Source organism: Martes martes (genome assembly GCF_963455335.1).
Source record: "Martes martes genome assembly, chromosome: 10".
NCBI classification, from domain to species: domain Eukaryota; kingdom Metazoa; phylum Chordata; class Mammalia; order Carnivora; family Mustelidae; genus Martes; species Martes martes.
Window position 1 is genome coordinate 92,281,276 of NC_137898.1, and position 24,529 is coordinate 92,305,804.

At 36.4% G+C, this 24,529-nt stretch overlaps 1 protein-coding gene across 1 annotated transcript in view; it reads left to right on the forward strand.

Moving 5' to 3' along the window:
* The window catches only part of ARHGAP32 (Rho GTPase activating protein 32), a 193,990-nt gene that overhangs the window by 117,294 nt on the left and 52,167 nt on the right, over positions 1-24,529 (forward strand). The window contains exon 11 of the mRNA XM_080817526.1: positions 15,071-15,152. Within this exon, the coding sequence (XP_080673652.1) occupies positions 15,071-15,152 (82 nt within the window). The remainder of the gene's footprint in view (positions 1-15,070; positions 15,153-24,529) is intronic.

The following is a 24,529-nucleotide window of genomic DNA, read 5'->3' on the forward strand; positions in this document are numbered from 1 at the left end:
CACTGACCTCTCTCCTCTTATGCTCTCTCTCTCTCTCATTCTCTCTCTCTCTCTCTCAAATAAATAAATAAAATCTTTAAAAAATTAAAAAAAAAAGAAAAGAAAAGCACTTGTTTAGGTTTCTAGTATTTTATTGTGATTATATTACCTCGCAGGCTACTTAATTTTAATTTTTTAAAAAATATTTTATTTGTCAGAGAGAGAGAGAGAGAACACAGCAGGAGGAGCAGCAGGCAGAGTGAGAGAGAGAAACAGGCTCTGTGCTGAACAGGGAGCCTGATGTGGGACCCTGATATCATGACCTGAGTTGAAGGCAGACGCTTAACCAACTGAGCCACCCAGGCATCCCTATAATTTTAATTTTTAAAAGCCAGTTAACATTCTCAAAATATTAGAAAAACTTGTTCTTTATAGGAACCTTTTTAAAAGATTTTACTCATTTATTTATTTTAGAGAGAAAGAATGCGAGCAGGGGGAGGAGCAGAGCGGGAGGTACAAGCGGACTCCATGCCAAGCACGGAGCCTGATGTGGGGCTCAGTCTCACAGTCCTGAGGTCATGACCTGAGCTGGAAATCAGGAGTCAGACTCTTGACTGACTGAGTCATCCAGGTTCCCATATAAGAACGTTTTTTATTGACTCCTTTTAGAAGGCTAATACTCAGATTTTTTTTGTTTTATTTCTCTAATGTAAATTGTGTCTGAATTCTTGGAACTTCATAGATTCTGGTATAGATGGGTGATACAAATTGAGAATGCAAATAATAATCACAAATATACTTCTGTGAGTTTTTTTGTGTTATCAAGTATTGCTATTTCTGAAGTTCGTCTCTTCCTTCATTTGTCTATTAGGTGATGATTGGTTGACACTATAGCAATATACTATAGCCTGGGTGACTTGAGAACTAGCAATTTATTTTCTTAGGCATTTTGGAGGCTGAAGTTCAAGATCGAGGTGTTGTTAGAGTTGGATTCTTCTGAAGTCTCTCCTCCCAGCTTACAGATGGCTGTCTTCTTGCCATGACCTCATACTCTTTCCTCTGTGTGCACACATCCCCAGTGTCTCTGTCCTTGTGTCCTAATCACCCCTTCTTATGAGGACATCTGTCAGATTAGCATAGGCACACCCGTATGACTTTATTTAATCTAAATTGCTTCTTTAAAGGCCCCATCTCCAAATACAGTCACATTCTGAGATACTGGGGGTGAGAGCTTCAACATATGAATTTTTGGGAGATACACAATTTAGCTCATCATAGGTGCCAACCAGCCCTTTAGGGCTGGTTTGAAGGCCATTCAGGTACTCTCACATAGACTTGATATGGAATAGGGCCCTACCTGAGCCAGCTGTTCTCAGGCACAGCTTAGAGGCATTGGCCATAATTGCTGAGAGGCTGAGGGCTTTTGGAAGAAGGAGCCCCAGGGAATGGCTGCTCCATGGGTGCTCTGTCCTCCAACCCCCATCCTCAGGTGGCAAGGAGACTGGGCGGCATTTGAAGGGGCCCACTTCATTCTCACAGGCTGGTATTGGGCCCTTATTTTGTTCATGGCAGAAGGCCCTCTCAGCTTTGAGCACCATGCCCCAAGGCGGAACAAAGAAGGCAAACAGGCCTCAGTGCTCCCCTCTGGGCCTCTTACATGCTTGGTAGGTTCAGAACCCAACAAGATACCCTGGGAGTTCTAGGAAGGTTCCTGGAGGAGGTGACTTTGGAATGCAGAGTCTTGTGTATTTCTTTTGAGGATAGGATGTTCAGATGACTGGGGCACACAGGTTAGACATGTAACTGCCTGTAGCTAACTTGATTGATCTTGGACATACAGATGGACTTTGTAAGTGGACCATGGGAGAGGACACACCAAGGCAGGAAGGCTGTGCTAATAGTGTAGGGGCTGGGCTTGACCTTGAGGTAGCTTTCAGTGGTTTTTTTCTGGGGATCAAGACCATTTAGAGCTGACAGTTCTCAGGAGGGAAAATGAAGAGAAGCAAGGATATGGGCCACTGCTTATGGTGGAGGCCAGCTCTGGTGTGTGTCATGCTCTGAGCACTGCTGGAAAGCTTGCTGGAAATGTGATTGTCAGTGTGCAGGCCGTGTGCATCTCCCCTTGCAGGTCTGCTCAACTTGATGTGTTTATGATGTATTACACGGATTCCGCTTTTTCTTTTGTTACAGTCATGTGTGTTGTCTCCTTTCTGGCCAGCTCTCAAAGTGTGACAAAGTCCAGGCATCAGTGTGGAAGCCTTCCCTTGGTGTTGCTGTGAACTGATGCTGTACAGTGGCTGTTTTTTGTTTTTTGTTTTTTAATTATTTTTAATTAAGATAATAATAGACCTTTTTAAAGTATAAATTTATAGACTAATTGAGCAGATAGTATACAGAGTTTCATATAATCACCTCCACCCCGATACACAGACATATACACAGCTTCTCTTGTTATTAACGTCTTGCTTTATAAATTCATTGTATAGAATTGGCAAAATGCTGATCTTCGTTGACCACCAGCTGATCTGCAGAGATTATAGACAACACAGAATAAGTCCTCTTTCTGGAAGCGCTGTCTAAGGATCTGATGCTTCTTAGATCCTTGGCCAAAGTCACGGGGATGCAGAATATATGGATATATGTAATACAGAATGCCAGTTTCACATCCTGCCCCATAATGATTGAAATATTTTTGTTTTTTTTATTATAATTAATGAACCAAATTTCATACATTATTATTAGCTATAGCTCATTGTTTATGTTAAGATTCGCTCTTTGTGTTGTATAGTTCTTTGGGTTTTAATAAAGGCAGAATGACATGCATCAACCATTCCCGCTTCATACAGAGTAGTTTCACTGCCCTAAGCCCTGCGCTCTACCCTTTCATCCTTCTCTCCCCATAATGCCTGACAACTATTAATCATTTACTGGCTCCATAGTTTTGCCTTTTCCAAAACATCATAGAGTTGGAGTCATCCAGTATGTAGCCTTTCCAAATTGGCTTCTTTTCCTTAGCAATATGCATTTAAGGTTCCTCCATATCTTTCCAAGGTTTGGTAAGTCCTTTTTTGTCACTAGTATTAATTGTTATGGGTGTGCCATTTATTGCAGGACATCTTGGCTGTTTCCAGTTTTGGCAGTTATTAATAAAGCTGCTATAAACATCCATGTGCAGGTTTTTGTGTAGATAGAAGTCTTCAGCTCCTTTGGGTAAATACCAGGGAGTGCAGTTGCTTCATCATATGGTAAGCCTGTGTTTAACTTTGTAAAGAAACCACCAAACTGTCGTTCAAGGTGGTTGACCCATTTTGCATTCCTACCAGCAATGACACTGTTGAGCATTCTCACCAACATTTGATAGTTCTCAGGTTTTTTTTTTTTTTTAAATTTTAGCCATTTTAATAGGTGGGTAGTAGTATTACATTATTGTCTTAATTTGCAAATAAAGTCCAACTTGCAGCATTTACTAATATACTTAAGGGTGTTACACTGCTATCTTCATTCTTCTATTACAAGTTATTCCTTCCATTAGCACTGATTTTCAGTCTTTAGTGCACTTAACAGTCACCGGGGAATCTTGTTAAAATGTCGAGTCCCGGGACCTAAGCCCAGAAATTCTGTCTCAGTGGTTGTGGTACCATATTTTTATCTATGTCATTCTGGCCCAGGTATTTCTCAGACAGCTCTTCTAGAAGCAGTGCTTACTCTGTACTGTAGGTAAGCTCTGCTAATCATCTGGTGGTTGATAAAGATGAGCATTTTGCCAAGTTTTAGTCTGTGTATTGTTTTAGACCATAATTTAGCTGTGGGAACAGAAGGATTAGTTCATCCATGTGTTTTAATTATACCGTGACTCTCTTTCTTTTCTTAAACTTCTGGGAGTAGGAAGTGTGAAATTATATTAACTATAGTAATTTGAAATTCTGAAATCTGTTTTTAGTTTGTTTCCTAAAGTATATATTGAATCTTTTACCTTTGTTTTACCATAGAATATACTTAAGTAACCCCCCCCAAAAACACCCAAAAATAAAAACCCCAAAACTAAACAACAACAACAAAAAAACCCACAACTGTTTTGTTTTGTTTTTTCCCTCATTTTTTAAACTAAATGTCATCAGCTTTTGTGCCTGGCTCTAGACCCTTGTTGGAAATATGAGGTAGAGTATCTGGGGAGCCCTTTTTCTTAGGTAAGAAACATAATACAAATATAAAATGTTATTATCTTTCAGGATTATTTGTGTGGGCAGTTTCTCAGAGTTTTATCTGGGAGCTGCTAGGATCAGAATGACTTGAGAAGTATCTTAAAGCTGGGTATTACCAATCAGAATCTTGGGGGCTGGAGACAGGATTCTGAATTTTATCAAGTTCTTCAGATAATTATTAAACACAAATTGTGATAACCATGGAGCAGTCTCCCATTGTTTATCCTGTGTACAGATAAAAGAAGAAATTAAACACAGTTTAACAAATGTTCTCTTTTCCACCCAGGAAATCTTTCTTGAAACACATTTGGGATGCACTTAATGGATAGAATACCACTTAGAGATTGACTGAATTTTATACAGCTCACATTCTCTTAGTTCTCCACAAGATGGTAAAGGATCAGCTTTTTAATTTTTCATCGTTGCCCTAGAATGTCCTGCTAGTGTCTTTGTGTACACATATGAGAAAAGCAGTTCTTGAACAATAACAATGTCCTTACCTCAGGAGTTTCATTTAATTCGAAATAACTTATTTTCAGAAAAGTATTATTTAGCCAAAGGGAAGATATTTGGAAGCCTGTCCCTCATAGTAGTTTAGTGAAGGAAGGAAGTTTACCTGCTCATTTATTTAAAAAAAAAAAAAGTATATTTATTTATGGGATCCAAAGCTATGCCTTTTTCCTTGCTATTAAATGGGGCAGGCACCATATTTCTCATCTAGTTAAGTTTTGGGAGATCATGTAAATCTTCATCTGTAATGCTAAATAACTTTAAGGAAAGGGAGTATGTGATACTACAAATAAAAGCAGTCGTAACACTTCTTCATTGCTTCCTAAGTGTGCTGTTCTAAGTGCTTTGCATTGACCTTTAATTCTTACAGCTCTGTAGAGAAGGGACTATTATCTCGTACTGATGAAAAACTTAAGTGTAGGGGGTAAAACAACTAGCCCATTGTTACTCTGCTGTTTAGTATCAGAGCTTAGATCAAATCCTAGGTATTCAGGGCAAAGAAGAGATCATAGTAGTAATTTAATGAACCAGTAGTGGCTTGTACTTGTTGACTTGTATGCATAATAGATTTCTACAGTAGAAAAAATGAGAGTAGATCATCTCTTCTTAACCTGTCATTTAAAAATTGCCCAAATCTAGAGATGAAAGATTTAGATAAATTGTTCTGATTCACAAAGACAGTACGTAATGGTACAACCAGGACAGTACACAAGTTTGCTGAGTTCCAATTCTGTATTATTTTCCCCCTTGGATCATAAAAATATAAAAATTTTCTTAAATTATTTTTCATATTTCTTGTTGCTGTTTTATTTTTCTTGTTAGTGCAATTGGCATTAGCAACTGCCATTGATACTTGTTTCTTGATATCCTTTTGCTAATTTATAACATCAGAGCATGTCCTATCAAATGTTATTTAAACATTCAGTTTTATGGAAATTATTGGCAAAATGGCTTAGAGCAGTAGTTCTTAACCTTATCAAACCTTCATACCCTTGTTATAATAGGTATTTTCTAAAATCCTTCTGTATGACTTCTAACATGACATTTACAAATGATGTTACTACTTACAAACAAACAATTTCAGAGAAGGGAAAATCATTTTCACATGTGAAGAAATACAAATATGTTTATATTTAAAGTATATACATATATCCTTGAAATAAAAATATTTGGAACAACTCCATGAGAATCTTTTATTCTAAATGTAGTCCATGGACTAACAACATTAACATCAGTCAGCATATACAATAAAATCTACTTAGAATAGCATCAAAAATAAGAAACACTTGGTGATATATCTGAAAAAAATATGAAAGATCTCTCTACTGAAAACTGTAAAATATTTTTGAGAAAAGTTAAAGAATATCCAAAAAAAAAAAAAAAAGAGAGAGAGAGAGAGAGAGAGAGAGATACACCCTATGTGTGGATTGGAAGTCTTTACATTGTTAAGATGTCATTATTCTCCACAGAGATCCCAGTCAAAATCTTGGCAAACTTTTTTATAGAAATTGATAAGCAAATTAATTCAAATGAAAATGCAAAGGAGCTAGAATAGAATAGCCAAGATAAATTTGAAAAAGAACTAAGTTGGAGAGCTAGCATTTATTGATTTGAAGACTTACTGTTAAGGTACTATATTAAGAGGGTATGTTATTAATGGAAGGTAGACAAATAGAATAATAGAACAGAATCGAGTCCAGAAATAGACCCATACATATACATGGACAAATGATTTTCAACAAAGATTCAAATCAATTCAGTGAAGAGCACATGGTCTGTTTTACAAATGGTACCAGAACAAATGGATGTTCATACGCCACTATTATAAAACAAAACAAAAAAACTTTGATTTGTTTTTTAAACCATCTGTAAAGACCCAAAATGGATCACATACCCAAATATAAACTAAAAGCTGCTTGAAGAAAACATAGGGGAAATTTTTGTGACTTCGGGCTGGGCAGAGATGTCTTAAATACAATACGAAACAAACAATTCATAAGATAAATTGAATTTCATCAACGTTGGAAACTTCTCTTTGAAAAACATCACTCGTAAGACAACAAAAATAAAGCTACAGACTGGGAAAAAAATATTGGCAATGATTATATCTGAGAAAGGGCTTGTATTCAGAAGATATTCAATGAGGTAGCAGAGCTCAATTTTAAAAGGAGGCAAAGATTGAAACTTCTCCAAAAGGATGTATGTCAAATAAACACATAAAAACATGCCCAGTGTCATTTGTTATTAGAGAAATGCAAAATAAGATATCGCTACATATTTATTAGAACGGTGACGCTGTGGAGGGATTGAAACACAAGGTGTTGGTGAGAATGAGATGCTACAACTTGGAAAACAGTGTGTCAGCTTCTAAAGTTAAATAGACACCTGCCACTGATCCACACATTGCACTCCTAGATTGTTACTTGAGAGGAAAAGAAAGCCGACGTCCAAATGAAACTCATATATGAGTGTTCATAGCAGCCATATATATAATAGCCCCAAACTGGAAACATTTTACCAACAAATGATTAATGGATAAACAAATGGTACTGTCTATACAATGGAATAATGCTGGGATAAAAAGGAATGAATTACTGATACATACAGCGACACGAGTGATCCTCAAAATAATTACGCTGAGTGAAAGAAAACACAACAAAAGAATACATTATTTTGAGTCCATTCAAATAAAATTGTAGGAAATGCAAAGTAATGTTTAGTGATGAAAAGTAGATCAGTGGTTGCCTGGTGAGCAGGGATGGTCGTTGGGCAGGGAGAGGGAGAGATTACAAAGAGATAAAAGGAAGCTTTTTGGGGTTGATGAATATATTCAGAATCTTTTTTTTTTAATTTTTGAAAGATTTTTATTTATTTATTTATTGGACAGAGAGAGATAGCACAAGCAGGGGGAGCAGAGGGAGAAGCAGGCTTCCCACTGAGCAGGGAGCCTGATGTGGGGCTTGATCCCAGGACCCTGAGATCGTGACCTGAGCTGAAGACAGATGCTTAACTGACTGAGCCACCCAGGTGTCCCAAATATATTCAGAATCTTGATTGTAGTTATAGTTTTACAGGTGTCAGAACTTACCAAATGTATATATTAAATATGTAACAGTTTATTGTCAATTATAGCTCAATCATATTGGGAAGAAAAAAACTGGAGAAACATCTTTGACTTAACTTTTTTTTTTATTCAACCCACTTGATCGTTTCTTTCACTTCTTACCTCTGTGCCCCTACATTCGTACTCTCCTTAATTCTTCATGCCATTTTGATACTACACATTTTTATTATCTCTTTTCTAGTTTGCAGATTCCTAAAATGTGCTTCTGCTTCTTGTCATCGCCCCTTCCTCCTACCCTAAAAGGTATACACTGCTATTAGATTTTTCTTACTAAAACGTAACTGTTCTGTCCCTCTTCTGCTCACAGTTTGTCACTTTCATTTAATAAAGAAGAAACTTCAACCTTCTTGTCATGATGTGTGAGACCATCCATGATTTCTGACGCTGTTTTACTTCTCCAGTCTTGCTTACCACTACTCTTCTTTTATAAACTCAGTTTCCAGATACATTTAACCATCATCCCTCCTTCCCTCATTACACAGGTTGCTCTTTTCATCTACTTGTTCTACACTTACAATGCCTTCTCTACCCTCATCTAGAGTCACTAAAATTTTAAACCAACTGTAATTTTATTTGATACGTCATTGAGCTAGTGGGGAAATTTAATCTCATTTGTTAGTTACTTACTATGTAATTAGTAGTTGTGCTCAATATGATCATTCCATGGGCCCCTCCAGTTTCTGCCATTACCTTGCTTTTTTTACCCAGACTAGGTTCTAGGGCCATCATTATTACATTACATTACATTATTACATTGACTCATCACAGGTATGTGCCCTGTTTCTTCTCTTGCTTCACTAGTGGTTTCTGTTTGGCTTAATGCAAAAATAGACACTTCACTACTCCTCTTACTTAAGACCTCATCACTGTTTTATTTTTTTTTTTTTTTTGATATTTTCTTCTCTCAATAGAAGTGACATGACAGTCTTAAAGTTTCTCTGTCTCCACAATCTTCTTTTTACGGCATGTCCTCCTCTAGCAGATCCTTGAAAGTTTGGAGTTGAACTGCCTTCTCATTCTGTGCTCTTTCTCTTAAACTATCTTACTTACTTTTTCAGCTTTAAAGTCAATGTTATGTGCTTATCTCCCAGATTTGTACCCTGATTCCTGACTTAATAAGTTTTATTTATTCGAGAGAGAACAAGTGAGCTAGAGAGTGTGAGCACGCACTAGCAGGGAGAGGCGCAGAAGGAAAAGCAGATTCCCTGCTGTGTGGGGCTGAATCCCAGGACCCTGAGACCATGACCTGAACCAAAGGCAGATGCTTAACCGACCAAGCCACATAGGCACTCCTCCTGACTTTGTTTCTCGGTTTCAAGCCTTAACATCCTACTGGAAGACTAATGTTTTTAACCGTACAAATTAAGGAGCTGGCATTTAAGTTTAGGAGACAGTGTAAATAAGGCAAAGAAACCAGAAGCAATGTGGTGTTTCTTGGGACATAAAGGTGGGGAGACGCAATTAGGAATATCTCAAAGGACCAGTGCAAAAATTATTGGATGGAACCAGGAACTGGGAAGTCAGGAATTGAGGGAATTTGCTTACAGTTTTAACTCCTTTTTGTGTAGTAGCAGCAGCTGCTGCTTCTTTGTCTCATCCTTCTCCTTTTTTAAAAACTACTTTCTAGTTCTAGCAACTTGGAGGCAATTAAAGATTCAGACGTAGTTCCAAAATCTTAAGATACGGACTAATTGACTAATTAATTTATGGTATGATTAACTGTGACTGGGATGGTGTTGGCAGGGGCACGTAACCTGGACTGGACAGAGATCCTAAGATGGAGTGAGTTCTCGAAGAATATTTGGGGAGTGGGAAGAAGATAATTGACATTTCAAGGTGGGAAAGCGTGAATTTGTCTTGTTTGAATATCCTGAGTGATGTGATTTTTCTTTAGCAATACAGAGGCGTGCAAATAGGGTGGTATGTTGATTTATTTTGGAGAGGGTTGCTAATTGGTTTGGCAGAAGGTTAGTATTATGAGGAAATTAAGGGTACTGATATATTTTTTTAAGATTTTATTTATTTCTTTGACAGACAGAGATCACAAGTAGGCCAAGAGGCAGGCAGAGAGAGAGAAAGGAAGCAGGTTCCCTGCTGAGCAGAGAGCCCGATGCAGGGCTCGATCCCAGGACCCTGGGATCATGACCAGAGCCGAAGGCAGAGGCATTAACCCACTGAGCCACCCAGGCGCCCCAAGGGTACTGATATTTTTTAAAGTACAAATGATCAATCACAGAGTTCACACTACATAGCAAAAAAAAAAAGAGATTGGAAGGGGACTAGGTACCCTAATGGGGAAATACATGAAGGGAAGGGGATGCAGTACCTCTGAATTTGACCTTCAGTTGTCATGGAATAGATGAATACTAAAGGCCTGAGAGGAGAGGAAGTTGTAATCTGAAAACGAAAAATTGGAAACTCTCTGAGGCCGTTTCATAGTAGTAGTTCCAGATGATGAAAAATCTGTGGCATATCTCTGGAAGTAAGAGCATTACTTTACTACGCTTAATAAAAAACATATTTTGTTATGCTAACAGTCCCAGAGTTTCACTAGCTATTAATTACATAAATCAACCACTAGAATAGGAATTTTTAAAAAAATCAGTGATAAGCACATTGTTGTTGTGTTGAAGTTTCCTTTATATGTTGATTAGTTCCTCAGAGAGACCATAGTTAGGATTAGGCTTCATTGGTAAGCAATGACTTTTTTTTTTTTTTAAGATTTTATTTATTTATTTGACAGACAGAGATCACAAGTAGGCAGAGAGGCAGGCAGAGAGAGAGAGAGAGGAGGACGCAGGCTCCCTGCGGAGCAGAGAGCCCAATGCGGGACTCGATCTCAGGACCCTGGGATCATGACCTGATCCGAAGGCAGAGGCTTTAACCCACTGAGCCACCCAGGTGCCCTAAGCAATGACTTTTTTCAGTTCCCGCCGTTATCAGAGTTCCAGCCTTACATTATTGCAGTAGTTCCTTATCTAACATTTCCTCTCTGTTGTACCAAAATATTTTTTCAGTACCTTCACTTTTGTAGCCAAACTTAATTCTTTTATAGTTTGAGCCAATCCTCAAGGTAGAAGACGGTTGAAAGAATCAGATTGGAGTCTGTTACATTTAGATCCGTCCTCCTTCACTTGCAGTGAGGGAGCTGTACATTTGTCAGGCCGCTTGAAACCTGTTCCTGGCACTGTTAGAGTTAGGACAGGTCCCGGACCGAGTATATGGGTTTGGATTAGTGGTGAGCCAGAGCAAGTTGTGAATTTTTTTGGAATTTTGTAGCACAATTGGGAAACACAGTTGCAATTAAAAAATAAAGCATGTAAGTTTACAAGTCAGTGAATTGTATTAAAAATAAAGGTAATAAACACTTAAACTTTATTTGTAATTATTTTACTATATTTTGCTGTTATCTGTGCTGTTGAGTAATTTCCACCTAGTGTTCTTTAAGGCATAAAATACTATGTAACAGGCCGCCCTATGTCTCTTTTGAGCTCTGCATTCAGTTGTGCCATGCTGGTGGCTTGAAATCAGCCATGGTGGGGGAGCATTTATACGACGGACTCTGGCAAATGCTATAAATCAAGGCCTCTCCTCCTGAAGGACCAGGTGTTCAACATTTACCAGCACGCTGTGGCATACATAGTAGTCTTCTCTTATCCGTGGGGGTACCTTCAAGACCCCCAGAGAACGCCCCAAACTATGGATAGTACTGAACATTGTATCTACTGTGTTTGTCGTCTACATATATACATACCTATGATAAAGTTTAATATATAAGTTAGGCACAGTAAGAGAGTTACAAAAATAATAATAAAATAGAACAATTATAAAAATATAGTGAATGGGATCTCTCTCTCAAAATATCTTAGTGTACTATACTCATCCTTCTTGTGATGATGTGAGGTGATAAAATGCCTATGTGATGAGATGAAGTGAGGCGAATTCGGTAGGTATTGTGATGTAAGGTTAGGCTGCCATTGACCTTCTGACAACGCGTGAGAAGGAGGATCGTCTGCTTCCAGACCATGGTTGACCGTGGGTAACTGAAACAGAAGGCAAAACCTACGGGTAAGGGTAGAGGGGTCAACTGTAACAGTACTTCTTGCTTTTTCTCACTTTTTCTCAAAGATTTGGGGGGAAACTACCAAATCGAAAATCATTTTTCCTTCCTGGAATCTCATCCCTGACTTCTTTGAAGCCTTATCTTTAAGGTTTTTTCTTCTTTTACTGTATTTTTATTCTATTCTATTCTATTCTATTCTATTCTATTCTATTCTATTCCTATGTATTTTTACCCATTCCTTTGCCCTATGGCTATAGATGTTGGTCTTTTCTCTGTCTTCCATCTTACTGCTATAGGTGAATCTCATTTTGATTTTTGCCAATATACCCAATTTCCCTCACCCTTCTCAGCTGTGTAAATTAGCTTTAGAAATTGTCACTGCTGGCAGAAGGAATATATGAAACGGGATGACATAGCTCATAGATCATAGTGCCAGAGTTCCAGTCACTTTTAACATTTGACATTTTGAGTTTATCAGGATTGTTTATATTTGGTGAAATATTAGCTTAAGCATGAGTCAGAAAAGTAAATGCTCATTAACTGTATTTTTAGAGCTAGTTATATTCTCTTTCTCATTCTTGTGTATATTTTCAACAGAACACAGCCTCATTTTTTTGTAATGGAAATTTTATAATACGAAAATAGACTCTATTGCCTTTCACAAATTTATAGAATCAACTCTTCCAACTAAAAGGCTTATTAACCAGGGTGCTTTTGGTTTCGAGAAACAGAGAAGTGAATAGAAAAAGTGGCTGATGGTCACTATTGAATTAGCAACTTAAAGATGCTAGACAGAAATTTCTAAGATTCTCTTGGTCTTTCTTTTAAGGTCAACTCATGGTTCCTACAGATCTAATACCTTCATCACAGCAGGAGGAAGGAGCTGGAACAGTAGCAGTAGAGCTGTATATGCATGTGCTCTGACTACACCCAGATGCAAGGAGCCTGGGCACTGAATAAATAGTTTAGCTAATAGTAATATTATACTTTATGCTAATAGTAATATTATACTTTATAATAGTAATATTATGCTTTATGTTAAAGGAAGACAGGTGAGCAGGGATTGGAAATAGGCCTTAAATGAAGTTACCACGGACCTCTACATAGTACACAATGTCATGTTCACTCATATATCTAAACCCAATGCGCTGAGACAAATTTAAAAGGTGCAAATGTAACTAATATATGATGTAGTTGTCCAAAGAAGTTCATTATGGTTTTTTCAGTCTAGGAAGTGATGGAAAACTAGTTTTTATTTGCTGAAAGATACTTGAGTTTCGAAAATAGTGCTTTCACACAAATTATTGTGGTAGCTAATATTATTCCCATTTTTACAAATTAGGAAACTGAGACAGATGTTAATTAATTTGCTCCATATCACAGAGCTTAGTAAATGGGCTGGCCAAGTTTAGAACCTGGTCATTTCTCTCTAGAAAATTGCAGAAAATGTTTATAAATCTAAATTAATTCTAATTTTATGGGAAGAATGATATTCGATAGGGAAGGAACTCAAGTCCGCACATGGACAAGGTGGTAAGTGTTATGTGTCGTCCATTTAATGGTGGAGCCTGAGCCCACCAGGCTTGGAGGAGCCAGCATATAGGACACCAACACTTAATGGGTGCTTACTGTATGCATTTAGTTTATACTGATCCATCTAATTCTTATAACAACCCTTATGAACTACGTACTACTACTGTGTTTAGATGAAGAAACTGAAAGAAGAGAGGCTTAGTCACAAACCTGACCTTGTAAGCAGCAGACCTAGAACTGAACCATTAACTCTTACCATTGAGGCTACGCATTGGCCATGACACCATCCACCCTCTCTCAATAACTGATTTGTGTAAGGAAGAATGAGGAGGATTTCTCAAGGCGATTCTTACCTGGTTCTAATTGATCTCAGAAGAATTTCTACTCGTTTAGCTACATAGGATGTTGAATAAAATATGGTATGAAATTTCACAAGTAAAACAAACACTTAAAGCTGCATTTTGGAAAGCAATGCATAGGGACTTTAAGAATCCCAAATTTAAATATCTTTTCAACAGACACGATAACATGTTAATAATCCCTTTTCAGCTCATGATAACGAGTTACATCTTCATAATTTTAAGAACTACCATGGAATATCGATCCAGAAATTGGAATAAGAATGAAGCAAATACATATGTGAAAATAATCCCACACAGATGGAAGTTATACAGCTCAGAACTTCATGATGAGTCATAACTTTTGGAAGACCATTCCATTCTTCCTGAGTCTGTCAACAGAGGGATGTAAAAAGTGATGTAGTTTTCATGTTCAGCGTTAACATCTGTTGCATGGTAGCCTGATTATATTCCTATCTAAGGAAACATCTATAAATATTGGCAGAGATCTCCTTTTTACTTTTGTTTCCAGGCTGTTTATCTCTGTATTTATTCTATTGGCTCTGCAGTGTATCTCTGTGTAATTTGGGTGGTCTGTGGTGAGCTCAGTATTTCCCAAATACAACTCCTTAGGATTCTATACCTAACGTCAGGAGCGGTTCTGCCACCAGGTCAGAGTTGTGTGTTTTCGGAGCTGGAGTCCGTCATTACCACTGAGATTGGTTGTTTCCTTCTCTTTTGCTTTCCCACTTATTTATACACTACTAGCAACAGTAAATATCAGGATTTTAAATGAGTCATTGTTTCACCGGTTTATTTTAGCCCTGTCATTTTTCATGGAACCTGTGAGAGAATGAAGAGAAAATTCACACACAAAAAAATTTGAATGTGGTTTAGTCTTGACTTTTTTTTAGATTATAGAGAAGACAATAAATATAAAAGTTGGCCGTAGATACAACAATACAACTAGGTTGAAATTTCAGCAAGTTTTTAGAGGTAAAAATTGTAGTACTGCTTGTATAGCTTGATATCAGACTAAATATTTTAATTAGTATAAAGAAAGTTTGAGAAATTAAAAGCTAAAACTTAAGAAGCAGACTTGGATATTTGGACTAATAATACACTGCTCTGTATACACATAGCAACAGATTGTTTTATTATTTGTTTGTGTAATTGGTATCATCTGTGATTTAGAGTCTTGGAATAACAGAATCCTTTGGGAGGGACTGTGGAGTACTTTACTGGAATGGAATTGGCAGTGTTCACATACTGGTCTGTGCTGCTCTGGTTTAGAATTCTCTTTGCTGCTTTTCTTCCTTAGGTGGGACTCTTCCCTGGACACTGTGTTGAGTTAATTAATCAGAAAGTTCCCCAGTCAGTGACCAACTCAGTGCCAAAACCAGGTGAGTACACTTTTTCGTTAGTGTGGTTATTTTATCAACTGTTAAAAGAAACAGATTTTTCTTTTTTAGGTAAATACATAGCTTGTTTTGCTTTCTTTCCATTTATTGATATAATATGCGTTCTTAATTTTATGTGGTTTTGATTTTTAATATATTATTTCCCTATTGATGATTTCACAAAGGTGCATTTGACATTTTAGATAACTTTAAAGAGCTACTTGGTCCATTAGGTTTTGTCATTATTTGTTTTTGTATTATAGTAGGAATATAGCTTATTAATGAGCACAGTGATAAAAGAAAAATAACAAGTTTAAAGAACTCACAGAGATGGTATGATCAGCTGAAAATTAATAAATAAAAGGGAATGTATATTTTATCAATGACTATGAACATCAAAAGTATTTTATTTTTTTAAACTGTTTTAAACAGCATTTTCATTACTTAGTGTGTTCACAGTACTGTGTGAATATGTGGACTGTTTTATGAATAAATAAAGCTATGTCTTGGGGTGGAAATCAAGAAAATGAAAGTTTTTGTTTTTATTGGGGTGATTTAATCTAGGCAAATTCTATAGAATACTCATCCTGGAAGTTTTTAGTGTGATACAAATTTTTTAAAGGAAAACAACACAGACTGAAAGATTTTGGAGGGAAGAGGAAGTAATCAAATTTATTTCTCCCTAGTCGTATTATCCCTTTGCCTTTCTCCACCCTTCTCCCTACTCTGCCCCAGTAGAAGAAAAAGAAAAGATTTCTGGGCCTCGGAATTTATTTGGACTGTTTTCCATAAGGTATTTTCTTGTGTTAGGACCTGTGTGTAAGAATTAGGAAGGAAAAAAGCTTATTATTTTCCCACCTCTGTTCCTAAAGTATATATCACACTATCTTTGCTTATAGTATTTGGGTAAAGGTAAGGGGCAATAACCCCTTTTGAAGCTCATTTCTTCACAGAAAGTGAGGAATTGTAAAATTTTAGGCAGACTACCTTTATTGTTTAGTAGAGAAAAATTGTTCTCTGCAGTTCTACTTGAGGCAGGATTCTTAGTCTCTTTTTAAGACATTTTTATCCTCTGTTAAATCTCCCTTCCTTGGGTAAATACTATTTAAAAAAACTTTCTCAGTGGGTACTTGCTCAGTAAATGTTCACTAGCGGTTGTGATGACTATAGGCTTCTTTTTTTAAATATGGCGTCATTAACTTAAAAAAAAAATCCCATACCCATTAGCAGACACTGTCCCAACCCTTCCCTGCTCCCTAGCCTAAGCATCCACTAGTTTACTTTCTGTGTCTATAGATTTCCCTTTTCTGGACACTTCATATAAATGGAATCGTATAATATATGGTCTTTTGTTATTAGCTTCTTTGACTTAGCATAGTGTTCTCAAATTTAGCCATGTATCAGAATTTAATTCTTTTTATGGCTAAATAATATTCCATTGTAGGGGTCTGCTATACTTTATCAACTCATTTTTTTTTAGTCATTTCCATTTTTGGCTATGAATAATGCCTTTATGAACACTGATATACAAGTTTTTGTGTAGATAAATATTTTCATGTCTCATGCATATATCTAGGAATGAAACTGCTGGGTCACATGGTAGCTCTGTGCTTAACCTTTTGAAGAATTGACAGACTGCTTTACAAAGTAACTCACCATTATACAATACCCCTGGCAGTATATGAGAGTTTCAGATGCTCCATATCCTTGTTATTGTGTTTTTGATTGTTGCCATCTTAGTGGTAATGAAGTGGTATATCTTTGTGAGTTTGATTTGCATTTTCCTGATGACTAATAATGTTGAGTATCTTTTCATATGTTTATTGGCCATTTGCGTGTTTTTGGAGAAATATCTATTCAGATTCTTTGCCCATTTTTTAATTGGGTTGTTATTACTGAGTTGTAAGTGTTCTTTATATATTCTAGATACAAGTCCTTTATCAGGTAACATGATTTGCAGATATTTTCTCACATTCTGTGGGTTGTCTTTGCCTGTCTTTATTCTCTCTGTTAAGCATAAAAGTTTTTAATTTTGATGAAGTTTGGTTAATTGTTTCTTTCGTTACTTAAGCTTTTGGTGTCTTATTTAGGAAGACTTTGCCTAACCCAAGGTCAAGATTTACTCCTATATTTTCTTCGAAGAAGTTTATAGTTTTAGGTCTTAGATTTCAGTCTGTGATTCATTTTGAGTTAGTTTTTGTATCTGGTGTGAGGTCCAACTCCATTAGACATCTAAGAGTCTCAGTACTATTTGTTGAAAAAAAGGTTATTCCTTCCCCCATTGAATTGTCTTAATTCCCTTGTAGAAAATTAATTGGCCTTAGACATACAAGTTTATTTTTGGACTTTTGGCTCTATTCCGGTGATCTGTATGTATATTCTTAAGGCCAATACAACCCTGTTTTGATTACATTTGTTTTGTGGTCAGTTTTGCTCTTAGTTTATTCTTTCTCAGGATTGATTTGGCTTTTCAGGGTCCTTTGCAATTCCATATGAATTTTAGAATCAGATTGTCAGTTTCTACAAAGAAGTCATCTGGACTTTGATAGGGATTGTATTGAATCTGTGTATCAATTTGGGAAGTGGTACTGTCTTATCAGTATTTATTAAGTCTTCCAATCCATGAACATAGGATGTTTTTCTGACCTTCTTTAATTTTGTTCAATGTTTTGTAGTTTTCAGAGTGTAAATTTTCTTTTTTTTGTTAAATTTATCTTTTTTCTTTTTGAAGCTATTGTAAACAGAATTATTTTCTTGATTTCATTTTCTCATTCATTGCAAGTAGATAGAAACACAATTAATTTTGTATACTAGTCACATATCCTGAAACCTGTTAAATGTTTATTCTAATAGTTGTTTTTTTTTTTTTTAAGTTGGATTCCTTGGTATATTCTATATTCAAGATCAAGTTATCTGTGAATAGAGGTATTTTTACTTTTTCCTTTGCAATCTGGATGCTTTTTGTTTCTTTTTCTTGCCCATGTTCCCTGGCAAGACCTCTAAGAATGGCCATCTTTGACTTATTTCTGACTTTCCTTCATTCACGATTAAGATGTTAGCTGTGGGGTTTACATAGATGCCTTTTATCTTAGGTCTTAGTTTGTTGAATGATTTTATCATGAAAGGGTGTTGGCTTTGTCTAATACTTTCTAATCTATCTGTTGAGGTGATCATGGGTTTTTGTGGTCATTATTTTGAGGTTACTAAATTCAACATCAAAAGCGTATTATGGTTTCTCATGCATTATTTTTATATATTTCTGCTGTGTAAACTTAACCTGTTAGGTATTAAATCTCATCTTTGATAATTCTGCCTCAGAGGTACACTGTAAACTTAGTTTTTAAAAATTAGCTTAATATTGGTATTAAATTGTGCCAATTAAATACTTTCTCATGTTTTGAATAAGAAAGTGACATTTCTAATAGTGATAACCTCCAGAAGCTTTTAAAACTTGAAAAAGTTGGGCGCCTGGGTGGCTCAGTGGGTTGGGCCTCTGTCTTCGGCTCAGGTCATGATCTCAGTGTCCTGGGATCGAGTCCTGAATCTGGCTCTCTGCTCAGCAGAGAGCCTGCTTCCCCCTCTCTCTCTGCCTGCCTCTCTGTCTACTTGTGATCTCTCTCTGTGTGTCAAATAAATAAATAAAATCTTAAAAAAAAACAACAACAAAAACTTGAGAAAGTTAATCAGTTATTGACAGTTCTGGAAGATGAGTTTCTATTAATAGACCCAAATGACATTGTTAATTCTAAATTAGTGATGACTTGTAATGACAGCACACGTTCAAAAGCTAATATTTTATCTTTTGTGAGCAGCATTGCAGGGTTGGCATAAGGAAATGTGCATTCTTAATATATTTTGAAAAGGATGATGTGAATTCTCTCAGCCTCAGGCTTGTTTCACACTTTAAAACTGTCTTTGCCTACAGTATAAACAACTTGAATGTTCTATTTATTTTTAACATTGCCATCTGTTACTGTTAGATGCCAAATCTGAAAGATGCAGCTATAGTTTGAGACTGAAATTTAAAGCTCCCTATATTATTACACAACAAGGGCAATAGGAAAAATTTTCCCTTTGGAGTTCTTCTTAATGTTCTCAATATGTTCAATTATTTGTGTATGTAAAAATAAAATCAGTGAGTCACCATGTCCTGACCAAGAAAGCAAGGATTCATGCTGCCTTAAGAAGGAGGTGTGGTAGAGTAGGGTTGAGGGGGAGAGAGGGAGAGAAGGAGAAAGGAAGACAAGAAGAGGAAAGAAAAGAGGAAGACAGATAGAAGCTTGTCCATAAGAAACTGGCCGTTAGTTCAGTCACGACAGGTTACGGTTTGATGGTGGTAGATGCAATTGAGATAGGGGGAAGAAGGGAAAGCATATGTGTTTTCTTTCAGTTTATCCTGTTCCGAGTTGATGGAGCAGTTGGATTTATTTACTGATCTCTTTCTTCAAGTTTTTAGTTTTTTCAGTTATTATCTCTTCAGTGTTTCTTTTGTGCAATAGTTTCTCTTTCTCTTTTCCTTTGCACATTGGTTACACTCTTTGATGTTGTCTCACACATCATCTTTTCAGTTTAGATACTTTGTTTTGACCTATCTTAAAATTCACTGATTTTTCTCTTCCTGTAGGCTTCTCTTAAGCCCATCTAATAAACTCCTTCAATTCTTACATATCTTATTTCTTGGATCAACATTTTGTCTTTTTTATCATTTCTATAGTGGAATTCCTCATTTTCTCACATTAGCTACCTTTTCATTTAGAAAGAAAGAAAAAGAGGAGTTGGGGTGGAGAAAGGAGAGAGAAGAAAGTAGGGAGAGAGGGTAAGAGCAAAGCAAAGCAAAACTTATTTTTGAAGTATGAACTTCTTAAAATGAAGGGCATAGGGAATTTAGAGATGCAGATCCTCTGAAAACAGAAAATTTGGACAGAAATATAAAAATATCTCTTTGAAGGGTTGGAAAGCTAATAAAGCAGTAAACACTTACTGAGCTAAGGTTAAGAGGAAGAAGAACATCCTGAAGAATGACCCCAGTATTATGGAGACATTGTTTCCCTAGGGTATCTACTGATGGAGTAGAGAAGGTCACAGTGTTAGGGGAATAAAAATTGGAGTTCAGAGCCCATTAGGTTAGAGTTGCTGATAAATACCCCAAGTTTTGAGCTAGGATTTTTGTGGAAATTGATAACTGATTCTAAACTGATTCTAAAATTTATATGGAAATGCAGAGCCCCAAATACCCAAGACAATTTTGAAAAAAAAAGTGAGAAACTTACTATTTTAAATATCAAGATTTAATTGGTTTTTAAAAAGATTTATTTATTCATTTGAGAGAGAGAGAGCACCAGGCTGGGGGGAGGGGGCAAAGGGAGAGAGAAATCCCAAGCAGATTCCCCTGTGTTGAGCTTGGTCCCACTACCCTAAGATCTCGACCTGAGCGAAAACCAAGAGTTGGGCGCCTGACAGCCTGCATCACCCAGGTGCCCCAAGATTTATTGTTAAAACTTCAGTTATTAAGATGATGGTGTTGATTCAAGAGTAGACAAATAAATGAGTGGAACTTAGTGTCCAGAAACAGACCCGTGAATGCATAGATACTCGATTTATGACAAAGGTGGCATTGCAGAGCATTATCAAAAAGATAGTCATTTCCATAAATGGTGCTAGGTCACCTTGAGATAAATATACATATATATGTATATATAATTATTTTTTTCTTACTTAACCTGTATATAAAATCATTTCCAGGAGGAGAGTTACAGATCTGTATGTGAAGGGTAAAACAATAAAACTTTTGGAAGATAATATAGTAGAATATATTCATGACTTGTTTTCATGATCTTGGGGCAGATATAAACAGTAATCCTAACTGAAAAGCTTAATAATTCAACTTAATTAAAGTTCAGAACTTTATCCTAATAAGCTATTAAGGTAATGAAGAAGGCAAGTCACAAAATGAGAAAGATATTTGACAAAGGTCACATAACTAAAGTATGTGAAGAGTCAATAAGAAAAGGACTAATAAACGGATTTAATTGAGTAAAAACTTGAACAGATACTTTAGTAAGCATATGACAAAAAGGTCAACATCATTAGTCTTAGGGAAATGCAAATTGAAATCTTACTGACTTTTTAATGCATAGCCACCAGAATGGTTAAAATGTAAGAAGAACAATACCAAAGGTTGGGAATTCTCACATGCTGATAGTAGGAGTACAATGTGGGACAGTCATTGTTTGGCATTATATACTGAATTTGACATATACCCTGTGACCCAGCAATTTCACTCTTAGATATATATAGAATGTTTATAGCAACTTTAGTCCTAATTGTCAAAAAAACTTGAAAATCTCAGAGGTATTCCATAATGGAATGGATAAATGAAGACACATTCATTGAATGGATTCTTCTACATCAATGAAAATGAAATGAGTTCAACAATATGGATGAATTTCACAAAAATAAATGTTGAGTCGAGTAAATGTTGAAGGCTGCTCTTTATACATACATACATACATTGTATAATTCCACATAGATAAAGAGAGAGTTCAAAATCATAGAGCTCAAGACCGTTCTGTGGTGTTAGAAGTCAGAATATCAGTTACCTTTGGAAAGAAGGAAGGGGGTAGATGATTGGGATGCGTAGGACAGAGAAGATTCTGGAGTGCTAGTAATGTTCTGTTGATGCTGGTGGTGATTATACAAGAATGTAATGTTGAGGATCTTTTCATGTGCTAATCGGCCATTTGTAGAAAAATGCCTTTTAAAGTCCTTTGTCATTTTTGAATTGGTCACTTTGCATTTTTTAAGTATACCTCCCTCCAGGTGAATATTCATTACAGTATTGCTTTAATATTCAGATGGTGGAAATCACATTTTAAAAATAGATTCGCTATTTCCATACTGTAAAATACTCTGCAGCCATCAAAAAGAAAGAGGTAGAGGTATAGGAAATTTTTTTCTGTGACGTGTTGTTAAATGAAAAAGCAAATGACAGCATAGTATAATCCCATTGTAAATTCGTAGAAGAGGACCTGGAAGAATACATGCCTAATTGTAAAGGGGAATGGGATTATGGAAATAGCAAGAGACATTTCATTTTTTCTTTGATTGCTTCTGTATTATTTAACCCCTTTACAGTAAACATGTATTACTTTATAAAATATGAAAAAAATGATTGTACCTCCTCTTAATTCCATCCTGTCCAAATAGGTAATTTCCAAGGGTCCTTCTTAATGCAACCACCCCATAAAATAGATATTTTCTTTTTTTTTTTTTAAGATTTTATTTACTTATTTGACAGAGAGAGAGATCACAAGCAGGCAGAACAGCAGGTAAAGAGAGATGGGGAAGCAGGCTCCCAGCTGAGCAGAGCCCAATGTGGGGCTTGATCCCAGGACCCTGAGATCATGACCACAGCTGAAGGCAGAGGCTTAACCCACTGAGCCACCCACGAACCCTGATATTTTCTGACAATAGCTCTAACTTAGATATTTTATTCAATTTATGTATATGTATGAAAAGCAGCACAGCCGAAGGGACAAGAGAATAGGCTCCAACTTTGTTTTAATCTCTGTGCCACATTTTACTGTGAGTGCACATCATTTGGCTTCTCTGACTTTTAATTCCCTTATCTAAAAAGTGAGGCAAGATTCCTTTGAAGATTAGGAATAAGACATTTAAAGCCCCTGGATATTTAATAAATGTCAGCTGAATTATTTATTGATACATCCTTAGCACTGTTATGTTATTTAAACTCCAGAGTGTCACAAACTAGATTCAGTTTATTTAGATATGAAATTAGTATTTATTTGTTGGTAAAATCTTTATGCCAACCTGTCATTGTATATCACTGAAAGGAATGAATTTCAGTAGTTTTCATGGGACCACGGTCGGGGAGGGAGCCTCTGTTGATGGCCACTTGAATAGAGTTTGCATTATAAATTTTTGTCTTTCTTTTTAGTGACAGCTAAATTTTTTGGTTAGTAGACATAGAAGTAGCTGAGGCCTTCAATTAGGGGGAGGACTTAGTAATTACATGTAATACTGTTGAAATCCTTATATTAAGAAGTAGTTTATAAGGTGTAACAAATTAAGCCAAATATGTAGCATAATTTTAAAATAAAATTTTTTGTTTGTTTGTTTTCTTCTTTAGGGAACTGGTCCTCTAGTGACTCGCTTCCTTTGTTGTTTTACTAATTTTTTTTTTTTTTTACCAATTTTGCCTGATTATAGTTTTTCCCCTTTATTTTCATTTTTTTTTTTTTGCTCCTGAATTGTTTCTGTTTTCTATCTTCGAGTTTCTAGCACTTTGCTCTTCTGTAACCATGTTTCTTTAACATGTCACTTTATTACGAAGTGACCAGACACTTCATATCAAATAAAGTAAGTTACGTTTTTACTTATATTATGTGCAGTGAGTGTATGCTTATATTCTGGAGGCTAATCTTTCAAGAATCAGATATTAAAATCGGTACCCTAGGAGGCCTTGATATTAGATACAAAGGAGTACCAAAATGCTAGAAGGCCCTGAGGAGTTTGCTTTTCGAATACACTGCAAGCAGCCGAATAATATTTTCATACCATGCATCAAGGACAAACAGAAGATTCACACCAGCACCTATCTGTAAAGTGCTTTAGAGTTTGTGGATGCTTGTATTTCCACTATGTGAACTGGAATTCAAATCTTTTTTTTTTTTTTTTTTTTAAGATTTTATTTATGTGACAGACAGAGATCACAAGTAGGCAGACAGGCAGGCAGAGGTAGAGAGGAAGGGAAGCAGGCTCCCTGCTGAGCAGAGAGCCCGATGCGGGGCTCGATGCGGGGCTCGATCTCAGGACCCTGGGATCATGACCTGAGCCGAAGGCAGAGGCTTTAACCCACTGAGCCACCCAGGTGCCCCTCGAATTCGAATCTTGATACAATCCTGTGAGATACTGGGAATAGGGAGAGTATTTCAATCCCCTTCCACACCTATGTTAACAAGTGGGGCCACTGAGACTCAGGGAGGTCAGACAGCTTGCCTGAAGTTTCACAACTAGGATTTACTGACGTCTTCTGACATCTGGCTGGATCTGTGGCCAACACTTATGTAGCTCTTACTATGTGTCAGGTCCTCCACCAAGACAAAGATTAACTCATTTGCCATTCAGTAACTCAAAATCCAGAATTTGTCCCACTCTAGAACATTGATAGAGATAAAGTTTGGTATTCTCTCTCTCAAAACAAATATTTATTTAATATGTTTAGCTTTTATTATAATAGGAGTGAATGAGAACATATTTGGATTTCCACAAGGCTTCTACCAACGGAAGAGAAATTAGGGCAAAAACTGGATTAAATGGAGGCTGACAAGAAGTGCTTATAGGACCCTGCTTAATCTGAT